Consider the following 23,292-nt stretch of genomic DNA (forward strand, 5'->3'; position numbering starts at 1 on the left):
TCACAGGTGTAGACCTGAACTAAGCAGAAATGCAGAAAACCTCGCAAGTAAGAAAAAAAATGTGGTTCTAAGGTGCCGTGGTTACGTGTACAGAGGTGAGGTGATGTAGAGGCTGCTCGAGATCTTAGGAGGGCAGATCCGAACCACTCAAGGCAATTCTGTTTAGCCTAATGTTACAATGGTTTAAACAGCAAACACCTCTAATCAAAACACAAAACTGAAACCCTCCAAAAGGAGGAGTTTTTTCCTCACGTATTTCAAATCAACAAGTATTTACTGCTTCCACAAGATACTTTATCCCACTAATTTTAGAAACTGAAATTTAAAATTAAAATCAGTGGTTTAGAGCAAGTACTAAAAACTATTTTTCTTCTGCAAAGTTGAGTAAATTATAACAAAAGTTTATATAAACACACTTTTATGAGGACATTGTGTACAGACTGTGCAGCTAATCTGGTTACCACTGAAAGTCTTGCTCATTGTACAAAAGAGATTAAAGATCTGAATCCCCCTCCCCATCACCCTCAAAGACCTTTCACTTGAGATCAGAAATACCAAGTCTTGAACTATTTTGTGAAAGTGGCCTGAACTTTAGCCCGGGTTAAGTGCTAGAGTCTGAAATACAGCAATACCCCCACCATACCTTAGGCCCATCTCTCACAACAAAATATACAAAGCAATATATACAGCAGTTTCAAAGAGTGAAAATGCTTCCTTTTCCACTCCGACAATTGTAGCACAGTTCCATTCAACAATATACAGTTTAAAGTAATTTCTCAATTTAAGATTTTTGTACATTCACCTCCACTTAAGCAGCTCAGATGAAAGTGAAATTTGTATCCCCCCACAATTTCAAGCACAACACAGCAGAAGACTCAGAGTAGGAGAATGTGCATTTAAAAGTCTCTGCATCCATTTAAACTCATTTCATACAGCTCTTTTTAATTTCAAACTAGTTTAATTCAGTGTAACAAGCAACCCCCATTTAGAATCATATTAATACTAAGAATCACATACCTAAGCAAACATAAGAGATATGTTTAGATACAATTGTATTTTCTTGCTTGTGTCAGTACAAGCCATATTTAGCACACATTCGTACATTACTTTTGTTTATTAGAAATAAAATATGATAATGAGCAATGTGAAGTAATTTCTATTAAATAAGATTTTTTGTCAATCTGGAACTTGGATTGTTCTGATGCTCCTAATTGACAAACCCTATTACAGCGAACAGATCAATGCAATAAATATGTATGTAGACTCCAGAAGGGTTTGTTATAATTTAGGCAAGTTTCACACCTGCTCTAAGGACCCACATATTTCCACTTTCATCCTAAATAACCCAGCTTAATTCTGTTTACTTCCTTGCAGGTGCTACCTGACAATTTCAACACACAGAGTTTCTTTTTCAGTCCTCCTACAGATTAAGTGCTTGCCTTCAACATTCAATTTATCATTACCATTTTGCTCACAAAAAGGTGATACACTGGTTGCTCACAACACAATGTAGTTCTGCAAGACAGAGGAGAGAGCAGCTGCAATCTGACAATACCGTTTGGCAAGCAGTCTGTTTACAAACAGTTATATATTTACTCTATTTACGGAATCATAGTACAAAAGTACATGTTCTACTTGTACACAAGTATGTAACATGTATACTAATCACTAAGTATTCAGCCAAATTTCATGCATTACAAAAGAAAAAAGTAGCAAAACTAAAACAAGAAAGTGTTAAATATATGCAAAGAAAGTCAGTTGTTTCTCTATTTCTAACTTCCTGGTTTATGCTTTTCATACATTGTAAGTCACTAAGCTTTTACTCAGTAAAAAGGCTGGCAGTTTCTCAGTATGTTCAAAAATAAAGATGTCATTATCCTCACCTTTAATATGCCATTACTACAGAGCCAGTTATGTCTTACCCATTCATCTAAAACCTAATATCAGTCATTGTAGTATTAGCACAATTTACTTCTGATAAGTTGCAAATATGGTAACCTTATGCCATTATTGCACTGAGACTGATGTTAAGTCATTCAATAAAAATGCCTCAAGTCAAGATATTTTTGCGAAATCAAGTGTGCCATGAGAACAGCACCTACGCCAGACCTCACTGCCATCTAAAATAATCTTTGGAGATACAATAGCATAATCCGAGTCTCATATTTTAAATTCCCACCAGAATAAGCAGCTACATCAGGAGTGGAAGAGATCAAAGTCAGACTGTATGACTACCAGTGTCTCTCATCAAAACTGGCGTTCCAACAGAGCTATCATGCTTAGAAATAAATGTGTATCATGCAGGTATTACGTGGGCAAATAATCTTATTAAAATGATGTGAAATGATGTGTAGTTTCAAGATAAGAGCAGGAAGTGAAACAGCGTCCAAGAATGGTATAGCGTGAAGGAAATGGTAACATGGCATCTCTAAAAGTTCTTGTTTAGAATCAGCTCTAAGGACATGGTTCCACTACAGATAAAAATCTGACATGAAATATAAAAACACAGCTGAAAATCAGGACAGTAAAAGTTTAGACCTTTATTGTCCTGAGGAAGCCTTCTTTCCACTGCAGAGCTGCACAAGCATCAGCGCTGCTGAATCAGCTGAAGATCAGAGATGCAGTTCCACAAGGTGGTCTGAGCAAAATTACCAGTCTAACACTGCTAAAAACAGGATATCCCTCCCTTTTATCTCCTGCGTGCTCGCTGTTTCTCTCACATGTCCTCTCTTTCACTAGTTCTGGTGCACACTGATTTCAAACCAGGTCTTCTCAAATTGTTAGAAGTGCCACAAGACTAACTCAGAAAACAGAATATTTTGTGCTAGATAAGTGAGGTACTTTGTCTTATGTGGTGATTATATCACTGTATGTTTGGAATAAGAGGAATAATCAGCCACATAGCTGGAAGGTAGAGAGGAAGAGACGAGAGAAAAGCAAGCATTCAGCATTTGAGTAGCAGAGGGCTGACATCTCCACTCAGTTATCACATGAAGCCACAGCACATTAGTTATGAAAGATCTCCCTGATCGAGCTGGCTGCATGACCAGAACATTAGCGTGTGTTCCAAGCAGCAGGCAGGCGTGCACAGCCTGGGCACACTGTGATATTCAGACAGTGAAACCTTGTTCTAAACCAGCCACGGAAAGCGGCAGTCCCATCATTCCTCCTCATGCACATCCGCCCATAGACACCCCAAGTCCATCCTCACACTGGGCTAACAAGACCGAGGAAATGAGTCAGGGTAAAGCTTTTGTTTTTCCTCCGTGCTTAGCTAAAGTCCCTTTCAGTTCCCTATCTGGTTCATCATCAGCCTCAAACTCATGCAGGGAAAACCAAGGCAGGAATGAAGAACCAGGCAGAAACACCCACCTTTGGCAGGATCCATTTAAACTGCTTGCTGAAATACGGTGAAAGCACACCAAAAATACCACATGCTTGCTGAGGTCATTTTAAAGTTAAGAGCTCATCCACATTGTGACATGAGAAAATAAGGACAGGTGTAACTTCCTGATGTAACAAGCTCACTATGTTTCACTCAAAAGTAACCACAATGTCTAATGGTTACACTCTGCACCAGACACAGCTAAGAGACAGAAAGGATGGCCATTATCCATATTGTCACTATCTTGCCAAGTTTTGTGCTTTACTGAATCTGAAGGCAAAATTATCTCTGCCTTGGCCGAGCCTTTTGGTATTGAGTGTAACTTTTACTGGCAAGTTACATTCAAAATAGGTCAGGTCATGTAATGATGAGCTTTACTGGGTTCAACGGGTGTAACAAACAGAGCAGGAAGTGCATGACTTCACACATCACTCACTGCCATCACTAGACAGGAACACCAGGTCTTTTTGGATGGCAAAATGTAATACAAGTCCACATTCCATCATCGTGTCATTCCAAGCCCTGTAGTAGGATTGGACACCACAAAAACAAACAAAAATCTCACAAGGGACTCTCCTAAGTCAGTTACAGCTTAATTTGTCAACATTCACTACATGCAAATCTACACAGGTCCTCAATGTAAGGAAAAAGAAAATCGTCATGAAGATGATTAAGTACTGGAGGAGATTGTCCAGAGACACAACAGAGTCTACCTTGCAGGAAATATTCAAAACTAGGCTTGACCATGCCCTGGATAACCTAAAGGCCAATTCGCAACAGAAGCCTGGACCAGATGATATCCAGAAGACCATTTTGACCTAAAGTTCTTTATAATTCAATATTTCTATATAGAGTTTTTTCTCTCTTTTCCACCATCCTTTCAAAATCCCATCTGAAGCCCATATTTACTCTTATGCTTTCAATCATTCTCTATCGTAAGGTGCATAAAACGCCAGCAGTAGAGTTAGAGATACATTTTCTTCTACAAGTTTTCTTTGTAAAACTCCTCACACTCACCCAAATGTAGAAATCTCAGTTTCATTTCTTAAGACCTATTCATCAACACCACAAAATATTCTAAGCAAAAGCATTTATTTTTTCTTATGCTTTCATTCCACCACTGTTTGCATACAGAATGCAAAATTTCTGCAAAGAAGTTTTAAAGAATTCAGTGTTTACAGAGTGTAGCCCATTGATTGACACACATCAGAGAAGGAAATAAGATTCTTGCTGCAGCCTCTTATACTCAACAATTGGCTGAATAAAGTTCTTAAAAATTCACAGCAGAACCCTCTAGCAACTTGTGATACAATTAGTCAAAATGAAAACATCCCGACAAAACATAAATTGAATTTTACAAAAGACAAAATAAAGCATTTACTGAAGATATGTCAAAATGATCACAGTACACAGATTTTGGCAAAGAAACAGAAGATAATGTTAGTTAACATCATTGTCACTCAACTCCTTCCATAAGATGTTTTTTTAACTTGAAATAAATGTGTGTAAATTAATTACTGTACTAGATGTTATATTTTTTATCAGTTTCATCAATAAAACAAGTGTTGTCGTCTTTTCCCAAAGTAAAACTCTTGGTGATTCATATTATCATTGCCTTGGAGACTGCCCAATAGTTTAACATTTTCAAGAAATCAAGTAAGGAACATACTGCTGTATTTCCTAATTAGGGAAGATAACTTGCAGTCTCTAAACAATGAAATCTGTATGGATCAGAGGTGCTCAGTAGTTTACCTGAGCATAGCACATAGCGTTCACAATTTTACAGATACGTAGATATAGGTGTTGAAAAAGTACAAAATAAAAACATTAATTCTCTTTAGTTAATGCTAACACCAGATTCTGTGGTTATTCTTTTCAAAAAGCCATGGAAGTCCATTAGTAGGTCCAACAGTTGAAGCTAATTGGCAAGAACTCTGCACTAAGATGACTCAATAGTAAAAATTGTGTAACTTACCAAGTTATGTGACTGGGGAAAAGCATATTTCGTGAGGACTTCAAATATATCTCTTCTACTGTGTCCTTCTTGTTTTAATGCAAACCGTAAATTTCTCATATCCTAGAACAAAGGCATTATCTTTTAGGAGAACCAAAGTTGTAAGATACTTTTATCTGATGTACAAATGCTATATTATCCACTAAACATGATTTAGAATCTGCTTGCAACATACCTCAAACCATTCTGAATGTTCAGTTTTATTTTTTATCCCATAAAATAGAACAGAGAATAAGAATTCTACAACTAAAGCAGTATCACATTCTGTGTGGCGCAAACACTACTTTGGCATTAAGCCATCAAAAATGACTGCATCTGATTCACTAAAAAGTCTCATGGGCTATTATTGAATCTTTGCAGGAGGGGAGTTAATCTATGTTTTCAAAATGAAAATTTGCCAGTCATCTGTCTAGATTACATTGTTCCCAGCTATCACCAACCTCAACAATAAGTAAACTGTGCATTAACTACTAAGAATACTTCATTAATGAGTCAAATAAAGGATCCTGAATTATCCACTGGGAACTCCCCCTATGACCATATTTTTTTCATGGCAACATAATTTTTTTGAGAGACTAAGGAAACAGGGATAGCTGTTGCATAAGCTTTTCACTGCCGCTACAGCTTATGAAACCCCACTTGAGATGTTCTTCAAAGAGTTTATAATCCTAAACAGATTACTTTTAGAACGAATGATATAATGAAGCAAAGCAGGAATAATGCCCTAAAACAGGACTACTGTGCAAGACCTCCAGTCAATTAGTAATTCAGAAAGGAAGACCAATCCTTCTCCTCACATGCAGAGAGGACAGATAAATAGCCCTTTATACAAAAAGTGCTTCCTTGTCTAGTTCCGAAAACCTCTTTTTAAATTCCTCTCTGAGGAACACGTGCTTTTTCATTCCTATAAATAGGTAAGAACTCAGAAAAGGAACCTCTAGATTTCATTTCCTATTGAATTACTGGAAAGTCTTACTTTACAGGTTATATCTAATCCGTAAGAGTTCTCTCCTCTGCTTGAAGCTCCTCCCATTTTTTCAATCCTTGAAATTACACCCAATGGAACATTCAATATCACAACTGGATCCTGCAAGGAAAGTTTCAGTAAGAAAAGGATTGATCCAAAAAGAAGACTCAAGCAAAACGTTCTTATGCATTCTAGATTATATAGCATACATGAAATACATACAGGAAGCAAAAGTGTGTTTCTGAGTTTGATTGAGTCTCCCCTCCCAACACATTATGAAGTCTCTACAGCCTTAAACAACATCCAATTTAACATGCAACAAAAATACCTCATGCCTAATACAGTATGCAGAGAAAAAAGGTGGCAACACCTTCAGCTACACACTTCTGATTGTCTCTGCTTGCTAAGACTGCTTTAGTGACATGAAGAATAAAGCAGAATAAAATGAAAAAGAGATTACTAGTAGAGTTAGTTGCAACCAGAAAAACCTCAGTTCAGCAGTCCTAAAACCTTATTTAAAAAATAATTATAAAACAGATAACAGGCACATTTCATGTTGCTGTTTATCAACCATACTATTACTCTCCCCACCCATGTGAAATTCTAGTGATCTAAGTATTTTTATTTTCCAACAGCAAGGGCAAACAAAAATCTTGCTTTACTGATAGCCATTTTAAGAACAATTGCACATCATTAGCTGCTGCCCTTGATCTATCACAGAGTAAGTGTAAAGAGAGCAACTATCAAAAAAATTTCAAGAGACATAAGATAAAAGCATCAGATCAGTGTGATTAAACTGTACATTTAACTGACAAAAATCACACTTCTACAAGACTTTTAGCTTAAAGAACTTACATTTTTATACAGATTTCTCATAGCACAAAGGCAATTACTATTTAGTCATTACACAATTAAGATATGGCTCTTGCAAATATTACAGATCATTTAAAGTGAAAAGCCTCCCATGCAATTCCATGAGTGTACATGTGCCAAAACTAAAACAAATGAACTGTCCACAAAATAAATCAAAGACCGCAGGGGTGAAGGGAAAGGGGTTTAAAGCCAACTCATCCCACGGAAGTAATTGTGGCATATTACTCACATTTTCCACACTTCTTAGGTACAGCCTGTAGTTTGTGATGTACACTCTTCCTTTAACAGGGCCATTAAATGGACACATATAAATAACATCCTTGTCTGTAAGAAATGCAGCATTTCTTAAAGATTGCAAAAAGAAAAAAATCAGAGCTAAGGACAGCATCAGTTAAGTAGCAGTAAAATAAAGAGAGCTGCACTCATAAGAGCCAGCTTAAGAGATGAATTAATTTAAAAAGTAATGCATTTGAATTTTGTCCACTTGAACTGTTAAGAAAACGTGAAAGTTTCATATATTAAACTTGCTCAACTTAAATCAGCAGATTTCAGTAGCCTTCCTAATTAATTTGTGTTCTTCTCTTTCTTGGCACCATGTGGAAGAGGGCAGGACATACAACAGTGAGTAGGTTTAAGTCCTGTCTGTGATTACTGAACCAGTCTATTCACTGTCCCAGAACAAATACATTCTTCTGTTGATACCATTACATCTTTTGGTCCTCTGCAACCAATACTGCACTGAAGTACATAGTTCAAGTTGTAAAGTGTTCAGGGAACTCACCATCCCAAAGACAAATATTGCATTTCAATTTGAGGCAATCAAATACAGCAGGCCCATCAGCACTGTTTCAGCAAGGACAGTTGTAAAAGTAGTACTAACATGCACTACTCAAAAGAGAAAGGTTTAACTGAAGCAATGCCATTGAAGACTTAGGTGAGGCACTATAAACCACCTGTTTCTCCCTTTCCATTCACTTCTTTCCGTCATTCTATTTATCTGCCTTCCACAACAAGCACCTGCCTTCCAGCCTGCTGCCCCAAAGCACAGGCAATTTTCACAACAATCATATCAAACATTCATCTTAGTCTCACACCCTCCCCATCACGCCTTCCCCACAACTTCCCTCATTAAAAACATGTGTGCTTCCTCTGAATCACCATTTTGGTTTCGCCTCAGCCAACCTCAAAACAAACCCACCTAATACACCCTCAGGCAGAGGGGCAGGAGAAGCTTCACAAATGAAGCTCATTCTGATACCTCAACACAAAGTTCCATGAGATGTTGTTTAAGCAAGAAAGCACTGTACACAACACATTTGTCTTCCTTATACTACAACATTCCTGTATGGAAAGGCTAACAAGTGCATAGGAGCTACATGCATGCCATGTTGTGTCAAGGAAGCGTAAGATTGTACTTAGGGTAGTCATGGTTGGGGCTAAGGTTCCACACTACTGCACAAGGTATCAATACCGAGTGGATTACATGTAGAATTCTCTTGGCTTTAGAAAGCTTGGAGGGGCTCTGGTCACTAGACACATGCTACTTAGTCTGTAAATACAATTATGACACATCTTCACTTGCAATTCTTTGTATCAGAGGATCTACCATGTGTGGAAACCAAGATTTTAAAGACTTAAAAAGTTACTAGTGATAAGTGATAAAAAGTCCCTATCACCATTACATAAAAAATTGACATTTCAGCATGACCTACCCTGCCCCCAGTCCAAGCCAGTCCAAATTGTGAAACAATCCAGCAAGATACATGTATATGCCAGATTCCTAAATATACACTACAGCAGGCAGCTATACAGCTCCATACCTGTAACTCTAGTTTCTCCTGGAAGACGAGGTATTTCTTCATTTTGTTCCCAGTTAGTTCCATCTTTTAGAGTCTAAAGAAAGATAAATACAAGAGCACATCACATTTTATTTACAATTACTTCAAGTTCCAGATTAAAAAAAACCCCTAAAATCTTAAAGGTAATTACTTAATGGGAAAGAACAGGTTTTTCCACAGTAGAAATTGTCAGACTGAACACAACCAGGAGCACAGTCCTCTATCATAAATTCCAACTCTTAAACATTTAAAGGCTGAACAGACTTGAAACATAAGTATGTTTAAGTCTTTCTCCTTCTAAAAACTATATTTGCATTAAACTGGAAATAAATTTCTATACTGTAAGGTCTCCGAAAAATTTGTGCATTTAATTTTCCAGCTATACTGGGCTTGGGAGAACAAATCAGATGAAATCACTTAAACAATGTGCTCACAACTATTACACATAATATACTAATTTGTGATTTTCCCACTTTCAGTAGTTTTTAAGAATGACTAATAGAAAACAATCACTGTTTTTGAAGGAATGTTTAAAACACTGAATAAAACCTCAGTTTTTCTTTTCTTGCACACAGGTTACATTTTCCTCAGGCACGCAGCATCGAAAAAGCAGAGCTTTTTAGATTGCTTTAATGTATTGCCCACAACACACGAACATTTTAAAACTGGGCAAACCACACGTAAGTAGGTATAACTTATCAACTGCAGCACAGAATCTTTCTGCAGCATCAAAAGGCCAAAAATTTTCAAGAATGCCACAGATTATTTTGAAGTAGAAAGCAAGGACAAGAATAAGTGTATTAGAATTTATTTTAATGAGGCTCTTATAACTTGTGGTACAGAGAATATTTCACCTCTTCACTCTGAAAGATATTGAAATCAACTCAGTATATACATGCAATTAAAATACTCCTTTTTCTACCCAAATATGGAAGATAATGGTCTCTGGGACCTCTGATGTAAAAAATATGAAAAAAGTTACACTCACCCTTTTACCTGGGGAACTGTCCAAGTAGTTTGAATTATATTTAGGTGCCGATGATGAAGCCATACCGGGTATCTGATGAGAAAGCACAAATTGGAGACTTACACTTCCTCCTGGACTACATCCTATTTACGGGAGAGATTTAGACTTTGGAGGTCCACAGGTAGACACCAAGACCCTCCAAGAATGTCTTGCAAGGTACCATTAATTTTAAAAATTACATAATGCCTTGTAATTGAAGGTACTATTTAAAAGCATCCAAATCAACCAAGAAATTAATTACTACCTCTGGGATTGGTTCTTATTATAAGGAATACTCTGACTCAAGCTGCGTTTTGGAATCCAGTTGTTTGAATACTAATATTAGTTCAGCAAACAGACATTAGAGCGCTTGTTTTAAGTGACAGGATACACATACTATGACACGCAACCTACTTGGAACATTTGCATTAAGACTTCATTTAGGAGAACAGGAACAAACTATAAAATGATTGCAGGCTCTTGAAATCACAAGCAAGTCAATACACTCAAGTGTTTCAAGAAGTTTAAATAAAATTTTAAAAGGAGAGAAGGAAAAAGCAGGAGTTCCACAGTACTTCTGCATTTAAAAACAACCCCCCATTCCTTAAAATGAAACTTCAGTCAGCACACCAGAAGGGGGAGTGTCCACCCTTCTGGTCTCAACAGCCTTGACATGTTTAAAGAAAAATGGTTGTATTTGCTTTTAAATGGTATTGATTGAAGACAGAATCACAGGATACACGATTCACCGTCTTAGTATTTCCTGACATCACATAAGAGATCTCCAGAACAAACACTGGGAAAATACTCACACTTGAAGTTACTCCAAACAGTAACTTTGTACCAAATTCTACTTCCCTTTCCCTACTCACCTGCCCCTCATCAAGCTGCTTTGACATCCTACTGCAGTCTTGGAGAGGTTTTGTTTGTTTGTTTGGGGCAGGGGAAAGTGATTACAGACCACACAGTGGTTGTTTCTATCCCATAAATGAAACATTGTAGCCTTACATATGCAGTTTCCCTTCTCAACACTGAAAATGCCTGCACAGATCTCCTCACCTTGAGAACTCGGCCCCTGCGTGACAGTGGGCTCAAAGTGACACCTCACACATGACAGCGACAGAATAAACTGCGAGATCCAAAAAGCTCTGAAGTTACTATAACAATACAGGACTTTGTCTGTACAGGGAGAAGGTGGAAAATCACGACCTTCAGTTGTACAGGTTTGTTACTGCCTCACAGTGCCCAGGTCTTCTGTATCTCATAAAGAAAACACAGGAAAACTGTTTAAAATTGTAATATTCAGTGATACAGTTTATCACTATAAGAACTATACCCTTCCAGAAAAAAAAAAAAAACAAACAACAACATATACATATATATATATATATATATATAGAGGAATCCACATTCAGTTGAAAAATGAAGAAAACTGCCTCTGAATGCCTGTGTGACCCTGTCCCAGGGAGGTATCGCTTCCTTTCTCGGTCTCCAGCAGTCTCAGCTTTCTCCAAACACTGAAACAGAGGGGTCCTGAACTAATTTTAGTGCAACTTCAGCAATTTAATTGAAAAGCTATTAGCAATCAACACTAAATCTCTGTTCTTTCAAACTGTCCTCCACGAAAGAAACTGTTGCAACACTGGAGACTCATATTTGTCTATAAACTGTAGAAGATTAAGATATTTTCAGTTTCTCCTTCCTTGTAATGTCTTATGTACTATAAAACTTAAGGCAGATTTAACTTTTTCTATATTGCTATGTTAACTTGTGAACATCTAATATTTGTTCAGATGACTTCCTTTAATTTACAGAAGCTTAATTTTTCTAATAACCAGATATAAGGTATATTGGCTCAGAAGCTTGTTTTAAAATGTTTTCCATATGAAATTATTTTTGTTCGTATTTTAAGTGAGAAATACCATGTGAAACAAAGAGACAAAGGCACAGCAGCCTCAGTTTTCCTATGCCAGCATAGAAAGTGGTTTCAACTAGAGCTCACACAAATTTAAATTAAGGCTGCACCAATTATGAGAGAGACAAGTGAGCATAAACAAGCCCCAGACAAGCAACTCGTAAAAGATGTGGCAACCCTGACCGGATCTGCACTGCAAAGTGGAACTTTTGCCGGCAGCAGGTACAGGCACGCCCAAGCCAGCTGTGGATCTTGCAACCACAGCTACTCCACCACCAGCCCCAGGACAAGTGTCAGCAGAAGCCAGCAGAGCCTGCACAGGGTCCCAGGCACTCATCCCGTCATTGCTCCCACTGCCTACGCCCAGCAGAGCAAAAGCTACTTCAGAGGTTCCTCACGCCTGTCGGTGCCACCTCCAACTGTAGCAAACATCCTTCTGCTGCTCACACAAGAAGCAGTATGAAGGGTTTTTAAAGCCTTCCATTTCCTCCTCTGCTTTCTGTATTCTTTCCTCCCTTACTGCACATTCGCTAAGTTTTGGTTGAACTACAGTACCACATAAGGTGAGTTATAAACCTCCCCTCCACGCTGCCACTCCACCAGGGCACTCCAGCCAAAGGAGATGTCTGTGCGTACGTGTTTCTGTGGATGTAAGTTTACTTTGTGTAAAATGTCCCCAACTCTCCATGAGACTGATTTCTTTAAACATATTTTACAGCGAGAATCAGTTCACTCACTGATTTTATTTCTATAGAATATTTCATTATAGAATTACAACCAACTACTCTGTTTTATTTCCAGCACGTTAATGGTATATATTATTCTTATTCAGAGATAATTAAGTTGAATAAATATGTATGTACGTATGTAAGGTGTTATCCATCAGATTTTTTTTTAAATCCATCAAACATTTTAACTAAAATGAATGCAAGTTATTTCATCAGTATATAAGTGGAAGAATTATTTTAATGCTATCTAAACTTCGCTTTGAAAACCAATCATACTTTAAACACACAAATATTAATAAGCACATTTATAAGACCACCCCACCCCTCCATTTCCCTGATTTCTGCAGGTAAGCTACAGTCAGGTAATTAAACTTCACATTATAGAACACCCATTAGACAGCATTCAGAACAGCTTCCACTTTTGAACGTCAGTACAAGGCAGGCATTGATAAACTGCTGAGAGTTCAGCAGAGAGTCACACCAGAGGACCAGGACCACCACACCAGAGGCTGAAGGAGCTCAAATCGTTCAGCCTGGAGAAGAGACAGCTTCAGTGGGGCCACCAGCACCTTCGAGGTGGTTACTGAAACCAGGGTCCTCAAAGTGGTGAGAGGACAAGATGCAACAGAAACAAACTTGATTCCATCAAGATTTAAGGAAAAAAACCCAATACCTGACTCCTCCTGCACCGTAAGGGCACTCAAGCAGTGAAAACAGGGCCCAGCGAGGTTGCAGTCTCCATCTCAGAGGTTTTTAAGAGCCAAGTAAATAAAGCTTTGAGCAACTGGGTCTGAACCTGCTTTGAGCAAGGGGTTGAATTAGAGACCTCCTGAAGTCCCTTCCAACCCGATTTACTCTATGCATCTGTGATTTCAGGCAACAGACAAGATTAAGTTCTCATTTAAAAGTACCCACCAAACACAGACACATCCTTAAAGAAGTGGATTCCTCTACATCAAAAGAGCAAACAAGTTTTTAAAAACATTCTAAATGAACATGAACTTTTTAATTTTATAAAATTATTTCTTTTTCTGTCAAATTGTAGAAGCAGCTTCTGGCAGCCTCCCAAATTAATATTGCCATGAACAATTCAAAAACATACTTCATCATAGTCTTAAAATAGCAACAACTTTCTCATTATCATGGAGCAGCAGTAGTCCTTCCACACAGGGAAAAAAACCTTGCAAGTAATTTTCCACTGCACACACATTTTATTCCCCAGTATCACAAATACACTTCTAGACTCGCACAAAAATTGAAAACCATACAAACCTCACCCTTGTCAGCAGCTGAACAAAAGTACAATTACTCTGCAAATTTAAAACAAATCAGACAACTTTGTTTATGATATTCTACAGTTATAAACAGTTGAACATTCTTCCCCAAATCTAGAATAGGAAGAAGACAAAGCAACTTTACTGGATTTAACTTGAACTAATAAACAAAGCTTTGTTAAAGTTACCAGAACTTAATATAGTAACACTACCAAGAAACGTAGGCTCCAAAGATCTTACAATAACAATTAACCTACTTGGGATCTGTATTTTCATTGAAGATTATATTTATACTTGTGCTTCCTAGGATTCATGGCAATGGAGGCACAAAAACATTTGAAAGGGTAGGCACAGAAAGCCATGTTTTAGAAGTCAATTCAAGGATTCTATCTGCTTTTTATGAATACACCTTGATAAACACAAGCATATACCCACACAGAAAGTGTAAATAAACTTTAAAACATGTAAATAAGCTTTTGAAGATTAAGAAACCGGAAATGACCAGTTACTCTTTCCTCAAGGTTCTTCGCTGCCCAACAGGCTAGAGTCTGCATGCAGCGCAGCTTGGAAAGGCCACCAAGACTCACAAGCGACGTTTAGATTGACAACTGCCCGGTGAATCTAATTTTCATCTTTTATGATCCAAGAACAAGTTAAAGCTCATTCAACATTTCGCTGGTCCTTTTAGGGCTTCATCTTCATACCAGAATTACATCAAATAATTTGTAACTAGTGCGTAACTGAGTCATGCCTGTATCAAGCTAAAATCTTTACACTAGTTTGTGCCAAAATACAAGGTAATCTGCATATGCCAGAGGATTACTACCACAAACACCTGAGATCAAGTCGACTGCATCAAGTAAGTTGTGATCACCTCTTTACAGATTTTAAATATTTTTGACCCTCCATCACTGGATTAAAACTTTTGGAAAAAAAAACCAAACAAACAAACAACACTTTCAAATTCATCCCTATATCAATCATTTGGAGCAAGAACAATTTTGACAACAACTTAATATAAAATTAAGTTTTTTACTATGTATAGTCTCTAATGTTCGATATGTTAATCTGGAAAGATCAAGTAAATTAAACTGCTAAATTACCATACACAGAAGACATTTGCAGAATATACTGAGTAAGAGGCAAACATGATGAAAAGACATTAGTGACACATATTATTACAGCTGAAACGGTTCTGGGGGTGTGCATGTGTGTACATACATAAAATACCAGGGCAACTGGTTAAGCATGAGAATTATTTGCTTTTACCAGAATCAGATTTATCCATATAGTAAAAATGAGCAACTACAAGTTCAACTGAACATTTTCTAGCAGCATTCTGATTTTTGTCACACATCAATAACCATGGCACAGGATAACGCCAAAGTTCTCATAGTCCTGCTCCAGATAATGATTTGTACAAGAATAAAAACTCTGTGCATCTCCAAGGCCTCTCCTAAAAATATTGTTACAAAACGTACTAAGTCACTTCATTTGCTGTCATAGTAATACAGAAAACAAATAGAGCACTTCTAAGAAGAGTTACAGTTACAATTGGACAATTATATGACACTTGAAAGCTGTCAGGGCATTGGGTAAGTCATTTAAATCTGCAAGGCATCTGCCAGTCTAGATAAAAATGAAGTTATTTTCATAGTTAGACCTGATACCACGTAAGGAATTATTTCAAAGAGGAGGAAAATAGCATTATGTTAGTAAACAATTTTTCATTGTGTTTGAGAGGTAAATGTGAGTTACTGCGGGTATACAGAAAAAGCTACTTGCATCCTCATTTACACGGAAGACGCACAAAATGAAAAAGCAGATTTATAATTACAAGGTTACAAGGTTAGAGTTTTATTTGGTACAGTAAATACCTACAGAGCCACTATGAATACACTGCCTTCCGTTTTCCATAATAAAATTAAAAGCATAAAATACAAAGTCCTAAAAACAAAACCACAGCTGTCAGCAGCACGACTGCACAGAAAACACATAATATACAGGTTTTCAGAAATAACATACAGAATAGAGCAGAACTCTGGGAATTTCTCACTAAGACAGTTAAAAAATTAAGCTACAACAACCAGGAAGGGAGAAGAAAGAAAATATTTCATTCTAAGTATTAAGAGGAAAGGAACATAAATCCTTAGGAAAAAATCTGAAAAACAGCAGTCAAGCCAACAACAGCACCTAAGTTATCACAGTCACCAAAATAACCATCAGCATCTTTAACACTAGTAAATGAGGATTTAATCTAATGAAGTCAAGAGTAGTCATTCATCTCATTAACGTTAATAAAACATATACAGAGATCCAAAACAAGTCCCGAGAAAGAGCTACAGCAATGAAGGTAGTTTTCCAGTTACCAGCTGTCCCTAACCAAATAGCACCAATCAACCAAAAAGAAACATGGTGAGGCCAAAGTGCCACAACCAACCAATCAAGATAAAAATAATTCTTCTCTTTCATTCATTTAATCAGTTATATTTTACCACAAAGGACCTATACTTAATAATGGAAACAAAAATGAGGTAGCAGAACTCTACAAAGTTTAACAAAGCTGCAAAAAATAAGCAGAATAAGGCAGAACATTCCAGTTTCCAATAGAAAGTTAAAAAAAAAAAAACCACAGAGAAAATCCAGACCATCGAAGTACTTGCTTATATTTATTGCCAAAGGAAATTTTAAAAACTCAAAGAACTTTGTGCAACAGTGAAAGATACCAATGCAGGGTTTGTTGTTTGTTTTTTAATCATGTTGTCCATGCTCACTGACCTGATATATTTAGACTACTTAACTAAAAAACAGATTTTAACATTTAAGAGTCATACAGTACTGACATCAAAAACACAGCTAGTGCAATGCCAACTCAGATATCACAGTCACATGTATTTACTTGTGGCCAGTAGAAATTACATGTCCCTTGTTATGCAGCTGATGGCAAACAGAAAGAAAGGAAAACTGACCTACCTGTGAGATTTAAGTATCATTTAAAGTGGAAGAGGCCCAGCTAAACCACTTAAGAGAGCATTTATGATTTCTTACCACAAGCGTTCAAGGGCAAATCATAACTATGATGCACACCAACAAACCACCTTTGTGTATCAAGTCATAAGCTTCTACCTGTACTTATTCCAGAGTGGATCTTTGGAGTCAACATGGACTGCTAGATCATGGAATCTATTTCTTCTTTACCATCACAGTCACAGGGTGTAAAATCCTTCCAAGTGTAACCTCTTCGTAATGGAGCCTGCAGCCCTTACGTTTCCTCAAGTGGATCCTCATGATTCTACTGGTCTGAGACTGGAAAATGCCACTAGTGGGTCTTCTCCTTTAATGTCTAAATTATATTCCCCATTCGCATGTACTTACTAAACCTACATTTTCCAGGGAAATCATATGAGCTTTCAAGTCTCTTTGAAAGCCTTCTCAATTCAAGCTATAAAGGGAACACTAAAAGCATGCCAGCAGTGCAAGCCTCAATGGGACACTGTGCATGCAGAATGCATACTAGGACTTGCCCTTCTGCACTGTAGTTTCTAAATCAATCAAATTCTTCAGTAATGCATTATAAAAAGTTCTGTATCCTACAAAAATATATATTATTTAGGAAAAAATTTGCAATCTGGAGCTACCTGTTAGCTAAACATCAATTCTCGCCTAGGCTCCCTGTCTTTAAGAAAATTGCACTCCAGAATCCCTCATGTTGCAAATTCTCCGCTAGACTGCGAATAGCAACCTCTACAGCTCAACACAAACTGCTGAATTCAATTGTGAAGAATTAGAAATGCTTCCTTTTCCAGAAAAAGTATTCTCTTATTCCCTGATGTGCCCTGTATTTGAAAGAGCAAGTCACTGTCCCCAAAGGACTCAATATGAACAAGTGCAAATGAACAAAAGTTCACAACAGTGAAGTGACTGCTAATTCAGCAAACAAATTAGAAGTGCACCAGTTGCCTGCTCACTCCTATTTCATAGGTTCCCTATATCAGGTAGTTTTGAAGATACCTGAAGGAAGGCCTTACACTAACAAAAAATAATATCCTGACACTTAAGCCCTACAAATGGTAAGAAGTAGCAACAGCCTGGCAGAAAGTTTGGCAAATATCTTCTCAGTGCCATCAGATCCTATGCACTTCTGTGTATATTTTTATTCAAAAACAAAAAATCTTGTAGCTTTGCATGGAAGCCATGTGCTGGACAAATAATAGCTAGAGGGAGTAAAAAAACTTCAGTTCTGACTTGATTGGTATTTCTCCTGTCTCCATTTGAAGGTTGTTTTATTTATGTTTTTTTTTACTGTCTTCTCATAGAATTTGACTCCCATCCTATTTTCAAAGTAAATCACAACTTCCAACAAGACCTAAGTTTGTAACATTGCTTTTTCTAATTATCAACCCAATTGCTTTCCCCTCTCAAATTACATTGAAAATGTAGCTTAGGGTGATATCTCTAGCTTTTATCCTGCCAAGCTTTCTTGTAAGAGAATTGCAAGCTCTCTCACAAAGAGAGATTATACAGCGTCTGTGACGGTACATGTCCTACTAAGAAACTTATCTGCTGATGAACTCTGATCTGTTAGTTAGATATTTCTTGTGCTTTATGTCACAGTAACAAGGAAAAGTAGCACCTACTTCAGTGTTAACAAAAGCAATTATTTGCTAAGGCCTGTTTTCTAGCAATTGTCAGAGGTCTGTTCCTTGTAACTTATGCTGACAATTACTTCTGTCTACTTGTATTCACTTATTGCCTCTCCTTGTGTTTATTCTGTGCATAATATCTTTCTCTTGTGATGTTTTATTTTTTCCTGACTTTTTCTTAATATTTGCTCTGGTAACTGAGTTCCAAAGTGCAAGTTCAGTCATGCAAGTGCAAAGAAAGTACTAGATTTCCCTCTATGCATGTAGCCCTGTACAGCAAGTAGTTGATAAATTTAGCCAGATTAGGTGGTATGACAGAAGTGAGTGGGTTTTTTTAGGAACCATTTGTCACATTACCTTTAGAGTCAGCATTACATCTGTAGGGAACCTATGCCTGAAGGCTGATCTGTGGCTTTCTAAACCCACCCAGTCTATTTTCTCTACTCTGCATCCCCTGCAGGGAATGTATACCTCCCACCTTGTCAAAAGCTGATGCGGTTGACAGGAAAGCCTATGGGATAGCAAATACAGCTTCAAAGTTTTCTATTAAGAAAGCCTTCAGTTGCTCTCTGTTCATTCTTCTTGAAAGATATCCCCTTAGGCCACTGCAGTTCTATTGCTAAAGATTTAACTGATGATTCCACAAGAGAAATGGAAATTCCATCTGTTATATAATGATATACCATATATTTAAAAAAAAAAAAAAAGACAGTGTAACAGTTAAAATAACATCCTCTACTCAGGCTTTCCTCCAGCCTCCCTTTGAGAACACATACAACTGATGCATCAGACTCATCCTCTTTCATCTGCTGTGTTTAGTTCCTTCTTCCACTACACGGGTGCTTCCTTGAATACACATAATACCATGGAGAAAGCACCATTCTGAGTTTGTCTCTGTTTAAAAAGAAGTAGACTAGGGACTATGAAAAAGTCATTCACAAATCATTCTTTGTTTCAATCTGTAAGAACAGGGAGATTGGGACTATCCTGCCTAAGTCAGTCACAAGGCAGTATCATAATTTTGGGTGTGCTCTGCTTCAAGTAACAGGCTGGGCACAGAAAGTTACTTCTGCATTCCACACCTGCCTATGTATGTTATGCATTAACGGGTCCAGTCACACCACACAGAATCTCTGGCACACAGCCTTTTCACTCATTATATGCAACAACCCAGTAAAGAGGTTGTACACCAACTACTTGGATTTTTGTTGAAAAACACACACCCCACCTTACACCAAAGCGTAACCCAGTCTATTTGAAAACACTTACTTTTGTGTTCTCTTGCTTAGAAGCCTCCAGGTTTAATAAGTCATTTCAGTTGTAGAAAATATAGAGACACCCACTTCAGTGCAAGATGAGAGGACAACTGTGTTCATTCCTTCAACGTTCAAACAAGATTTTACTTTTGTGCTGTAGCTGGCTCCTGACAAGAATGGAACAGGTAGGAAGACATTGTTAGCACTGCCAGAACATTTCAATTGACATTACTTAAAAAAAAACCCAAACAACTTCAGAAAGGAAGTAAAACCCCAGAATAGTTGCTACTAAAGACATTCTAGAGGAAGGAAACAAAGAGTACTAGTTCTTTTAATGTTTTATCTTGTGTCAGAAGGTTTGGCATCAAGTAGTTGGAACTAAGAAGAACTTTCTCTTCTAAAACTTTAAGATACAGTTTTGAAATATTTCTAATGACCTTACACAGAGTTTTAACCATGCTTATGGTCCCCACTTGAGCATCTTTCTGCACAAGTTAAGCACTTCCTCTCTCATCCCTTCCCAAAAAATACTGCAATTAGTTTCTTTTCCCACATAAATTTAGGAATGACTTTCATATGAAAGCTGCTATGTAACTTGGCGCAGTCAGAAGGAATAGACCACGAAGCAAAACTTATTTTAAGCCAATTCAAGTTCTTAGAAAAATTAGTATGTTGTCTCCTTTAAAAGAACACACACAATATTAAAGATTTACAGCTACTTCTGATGAAATTAGTCCTGCATTCTAAATTAACTGTTGTTAGTTAATGCTGTGACTCCACAAATCAGGAACACATTAGAGTTTGTTCAAGCTCAGCGATGCTACACGCTCATCTGTTTGGCAACTGCTTCATTTGGAAGTTTCCTTCTGACCAAGCATAGAAGAATAAACAGTGCAAAAAGGGAAAATTCTGCATTTTACTGAAAATTCCCCTATATTGCATCTCTTGTCACATTTGCCACAAATGAAGCTACATACAGCCCCCAAACTTCTGTGTGTTAAGGTTCATTCCACTTACCAGCTTTGTTAATAACTGTACAGCCTAACTTTTTTAACCACTCAAAATACAAATTAACATTAAAAAATAAACTATAACAGGAAAGAGGTTCTGTTTTTGCACAGTGCTAATTCTTTACCATGCGATACCTGCCCTCCAAATCTGGTTAATGATAAACAAATATATGACTAATAGGGTGCAATGAGCACAATACTGCACCAAAACAGGTATTATGCACTAGAGCCAGGACACTTTTCAAACATATATAGTTTTGTCTAGTACCTACCATGACAAGTCAATCTACAGGCCAACTGCAAAACACCTGTACCTTCACAGTTTTAAAACTGAATTTGCCTATGATGCTTTCTATAGTACCAAGAAAAATGGTGCTTTCTTATGCTTTTAATTACACATACAGCAGAAAACAAACAAATGCACAAAACAAACAAATTATGGCTCACACAAAGTAGGAATTATACTTTTTGACCGCCATAGCACAAAGACCAGCAAGCAGAAACAATCTATCATCTTCAAGAGTCACTTCTTGTTCTAAATCAACTAAAAACATTTACTCCGAAACGGAAGGTTTCAGCTTTTCAGTCGTGAACACTGAAACAAGCCACATGCTTCAGAACAAAATTTAAGCCAGTCAGAAAGGACTTAAAAATCTGAAAGCGAATAAAGAGCGCTCCGACTATTTTCATATCACCGGAGAGAATTTATTTTCTCAGGAAAGGTAAAAGTCACAGCTCAGAGGTGTCTCTGCTCAGCCGTGCCGCTGGGCCGTGCCCCTTCCAGACTGACCCAGCACACCGCGGCCGGAGCCCGGGGAAAACGGGGCCGAACGGCAACAAACGGTCCGGGCAGTGAGAGCCGCAGCCGCTGGCAGCCACGGGTGACTCCGCGAAGGGGCTCCCACAACAGCGGGATGGGCCCTCACAGCAGAACCGCTGGACTACCCGGGAGGCGAAGAGGCAGCGACGGGGAACGCGAGAGCGGCCGTGCCCTGAGGGGCTGGGCCGGAGGGAAGGCCCGGGCCGGCAGCAGTCCCCGCCTGGGCACGGCGTGGCGGGGTGGATGGGGGGAAAAGATCCCTGGGGCGGGGAGAGGCCGGAGGTGCGGGGACAGGAGTGGAACCCGCCGGGGTAGCCCCACTGCCCAGCCCGGTCCCACCGACACTCACCGCGACGCCGCCGCGGGCCCCAATGCGGCGCCGAGCACTCCCCGCCCCGCGCGGGCCCACCGCGCCCGATCACGTGACCCGGCGGAGCCCGCTCCGCCCCGCGGGAGCGCTCCCGGGGCACGCCGGGAGCTGTAGTCCGCGGGGCACGCCGGGAGCTGTAGTCCGCAGTGCACGCCGGGAGCTGTAGTCCGCGGGGCACGCCGGGAGCTGTAGTCCGGCACCTTCCCTCGGCAGCCTGAGCGTTCCTCAATGGAACCGCCGGGAAAAAGGAGGGGAAGAGGAGGAAAACACGGGACATGCGTCCAGTCTGAAGCACAGCAATGATCAATCAGTGGCCATTCATGGTTAGAGATATGATTAAGGGAGTGGAGCATCTCTCTTATGACGAAAGGCTGAGGGAGCTGGGTCTCTTTAGCTTGGAGAAGAGGAGACTGAGGGGTGACCTCATTAATGTTTATAAATGTATAAAGGGTGAGTGTCAGGAGGATGGAGCCGGGCTCTTCTCGGTGGCAAACAATGATAGGACAAGGGGTAATGGGTTCAAACTGGAACACAAGAGGTTCCACTTAAATTTGAGAAGAAACTTCTTGTCAGTGAGGGTGACAGAGCCTGGAACAGGCTGCCCAGGGGGGTTGTGGAGTCTCATACTCTAGAGACACTCAAACCCGCCTGGATATGTTCCTGTGCAACCTCATCTGGGTGTTCCTGCTCCATGGGGGGATTGCACTGGATGAGCTTTCGAGGACCCTTCCAACCCCTGACATTCTGTGATATCCCAGCAGCCCAAACCTTCCAGGCGCTTACTGACTACAAAAAAACTAGTAAGTAAAATACTTGGGGATGCAGGTGCCAGGAGGATTATTAATGTAAGTTAAAAAAAACCAAAATAAACAACAACAACCAGAACAAAACCAACAGAAACACCAAAACACACACACACACACAAAACCCAACAAACAAAACCAAACAAAATAACAACAACTGCAACAGCTTTATAAAATGCCCTGTTTCTGCCACACCAAGAGCAGCTGTGTACATCTAGAGGGCAAGGTGGTGATTCAGAAAAAACCCTTTGCTGTCTGATTGAGGAAAAGGGGATTTGTGTATTATAAAACATTTTTAATGTTATAAAATGTATTTTGAGTTCTAGAACAACTGTGTACAGCTTCTCTGGTGGTGCGGCCAGCCCTGACTCATTCCCTGCCAGTGGTGCC

General features: G+C 38.7%; 1 protein-coding gene across 3 annotated transcripts in view; it reads right to left on the minus strand.

Moving 5' to 3' along the window:
- MTM1 (myotubularin 1) overlaps positions 1 to 22,153 on the minus strand; it is a 40,039-nt gene extending 17,886 nt beyond the window's left edge. For all 3 annotated transcript variants that reach the window (XM_080352797.1, XM_080352796.1, XM_080352798.1), the window contains exons 1-7: positions 22,079 to 22,153; positions 19,913 to 20,066; positions 10,066 to 10,137; positions 9,060 to 9,132; positions 7,469 to 7,563; positions 6,376 to 6,486; positions 5,361 to 5,462 (exon numbers count right to left, since the gene is read on the minus strand). In XM_080352797.1, coding sequence (XP_080208923.1) covers positions 5,361 to 5,462; positions 6,376 to 6,486; positions 7,469 to 7,563; positions 9,060 to 9,132; positions 10,066 to 10,128 — 444 coding nt within the window. In that variant the 5' untranslated portion in view covers positions 10,129 to 10,137; positions 19,913 to 20,066; positions 22,079 to 22,153. The remainder of the gene's footprint in view (positions 1 to 5,360; positions 5,463 to 6,375; positions 6,487 to 7,468; positions 7,564 to 9,059; positions 9,133 to 10,065; positions 10,138 to 19,912; positions 20,067 to 22,078) is intronic.
- Between the last annotated feature and the right edge of the window lie 1,139 nt (positions 22,154 to 23,292).

This window comes from Nesoenas mayeri (genome assembly GCF_963082525.1).
Source record: "Nesoenas mayeri genome assembly, chromosome: 13".
Taxonomy (NCBI): Eukaryota; Metazoa; Chordata; class Aves; order Columbiformes; family Columbidae; genus Nesoenas; species Nesoenas mayeri.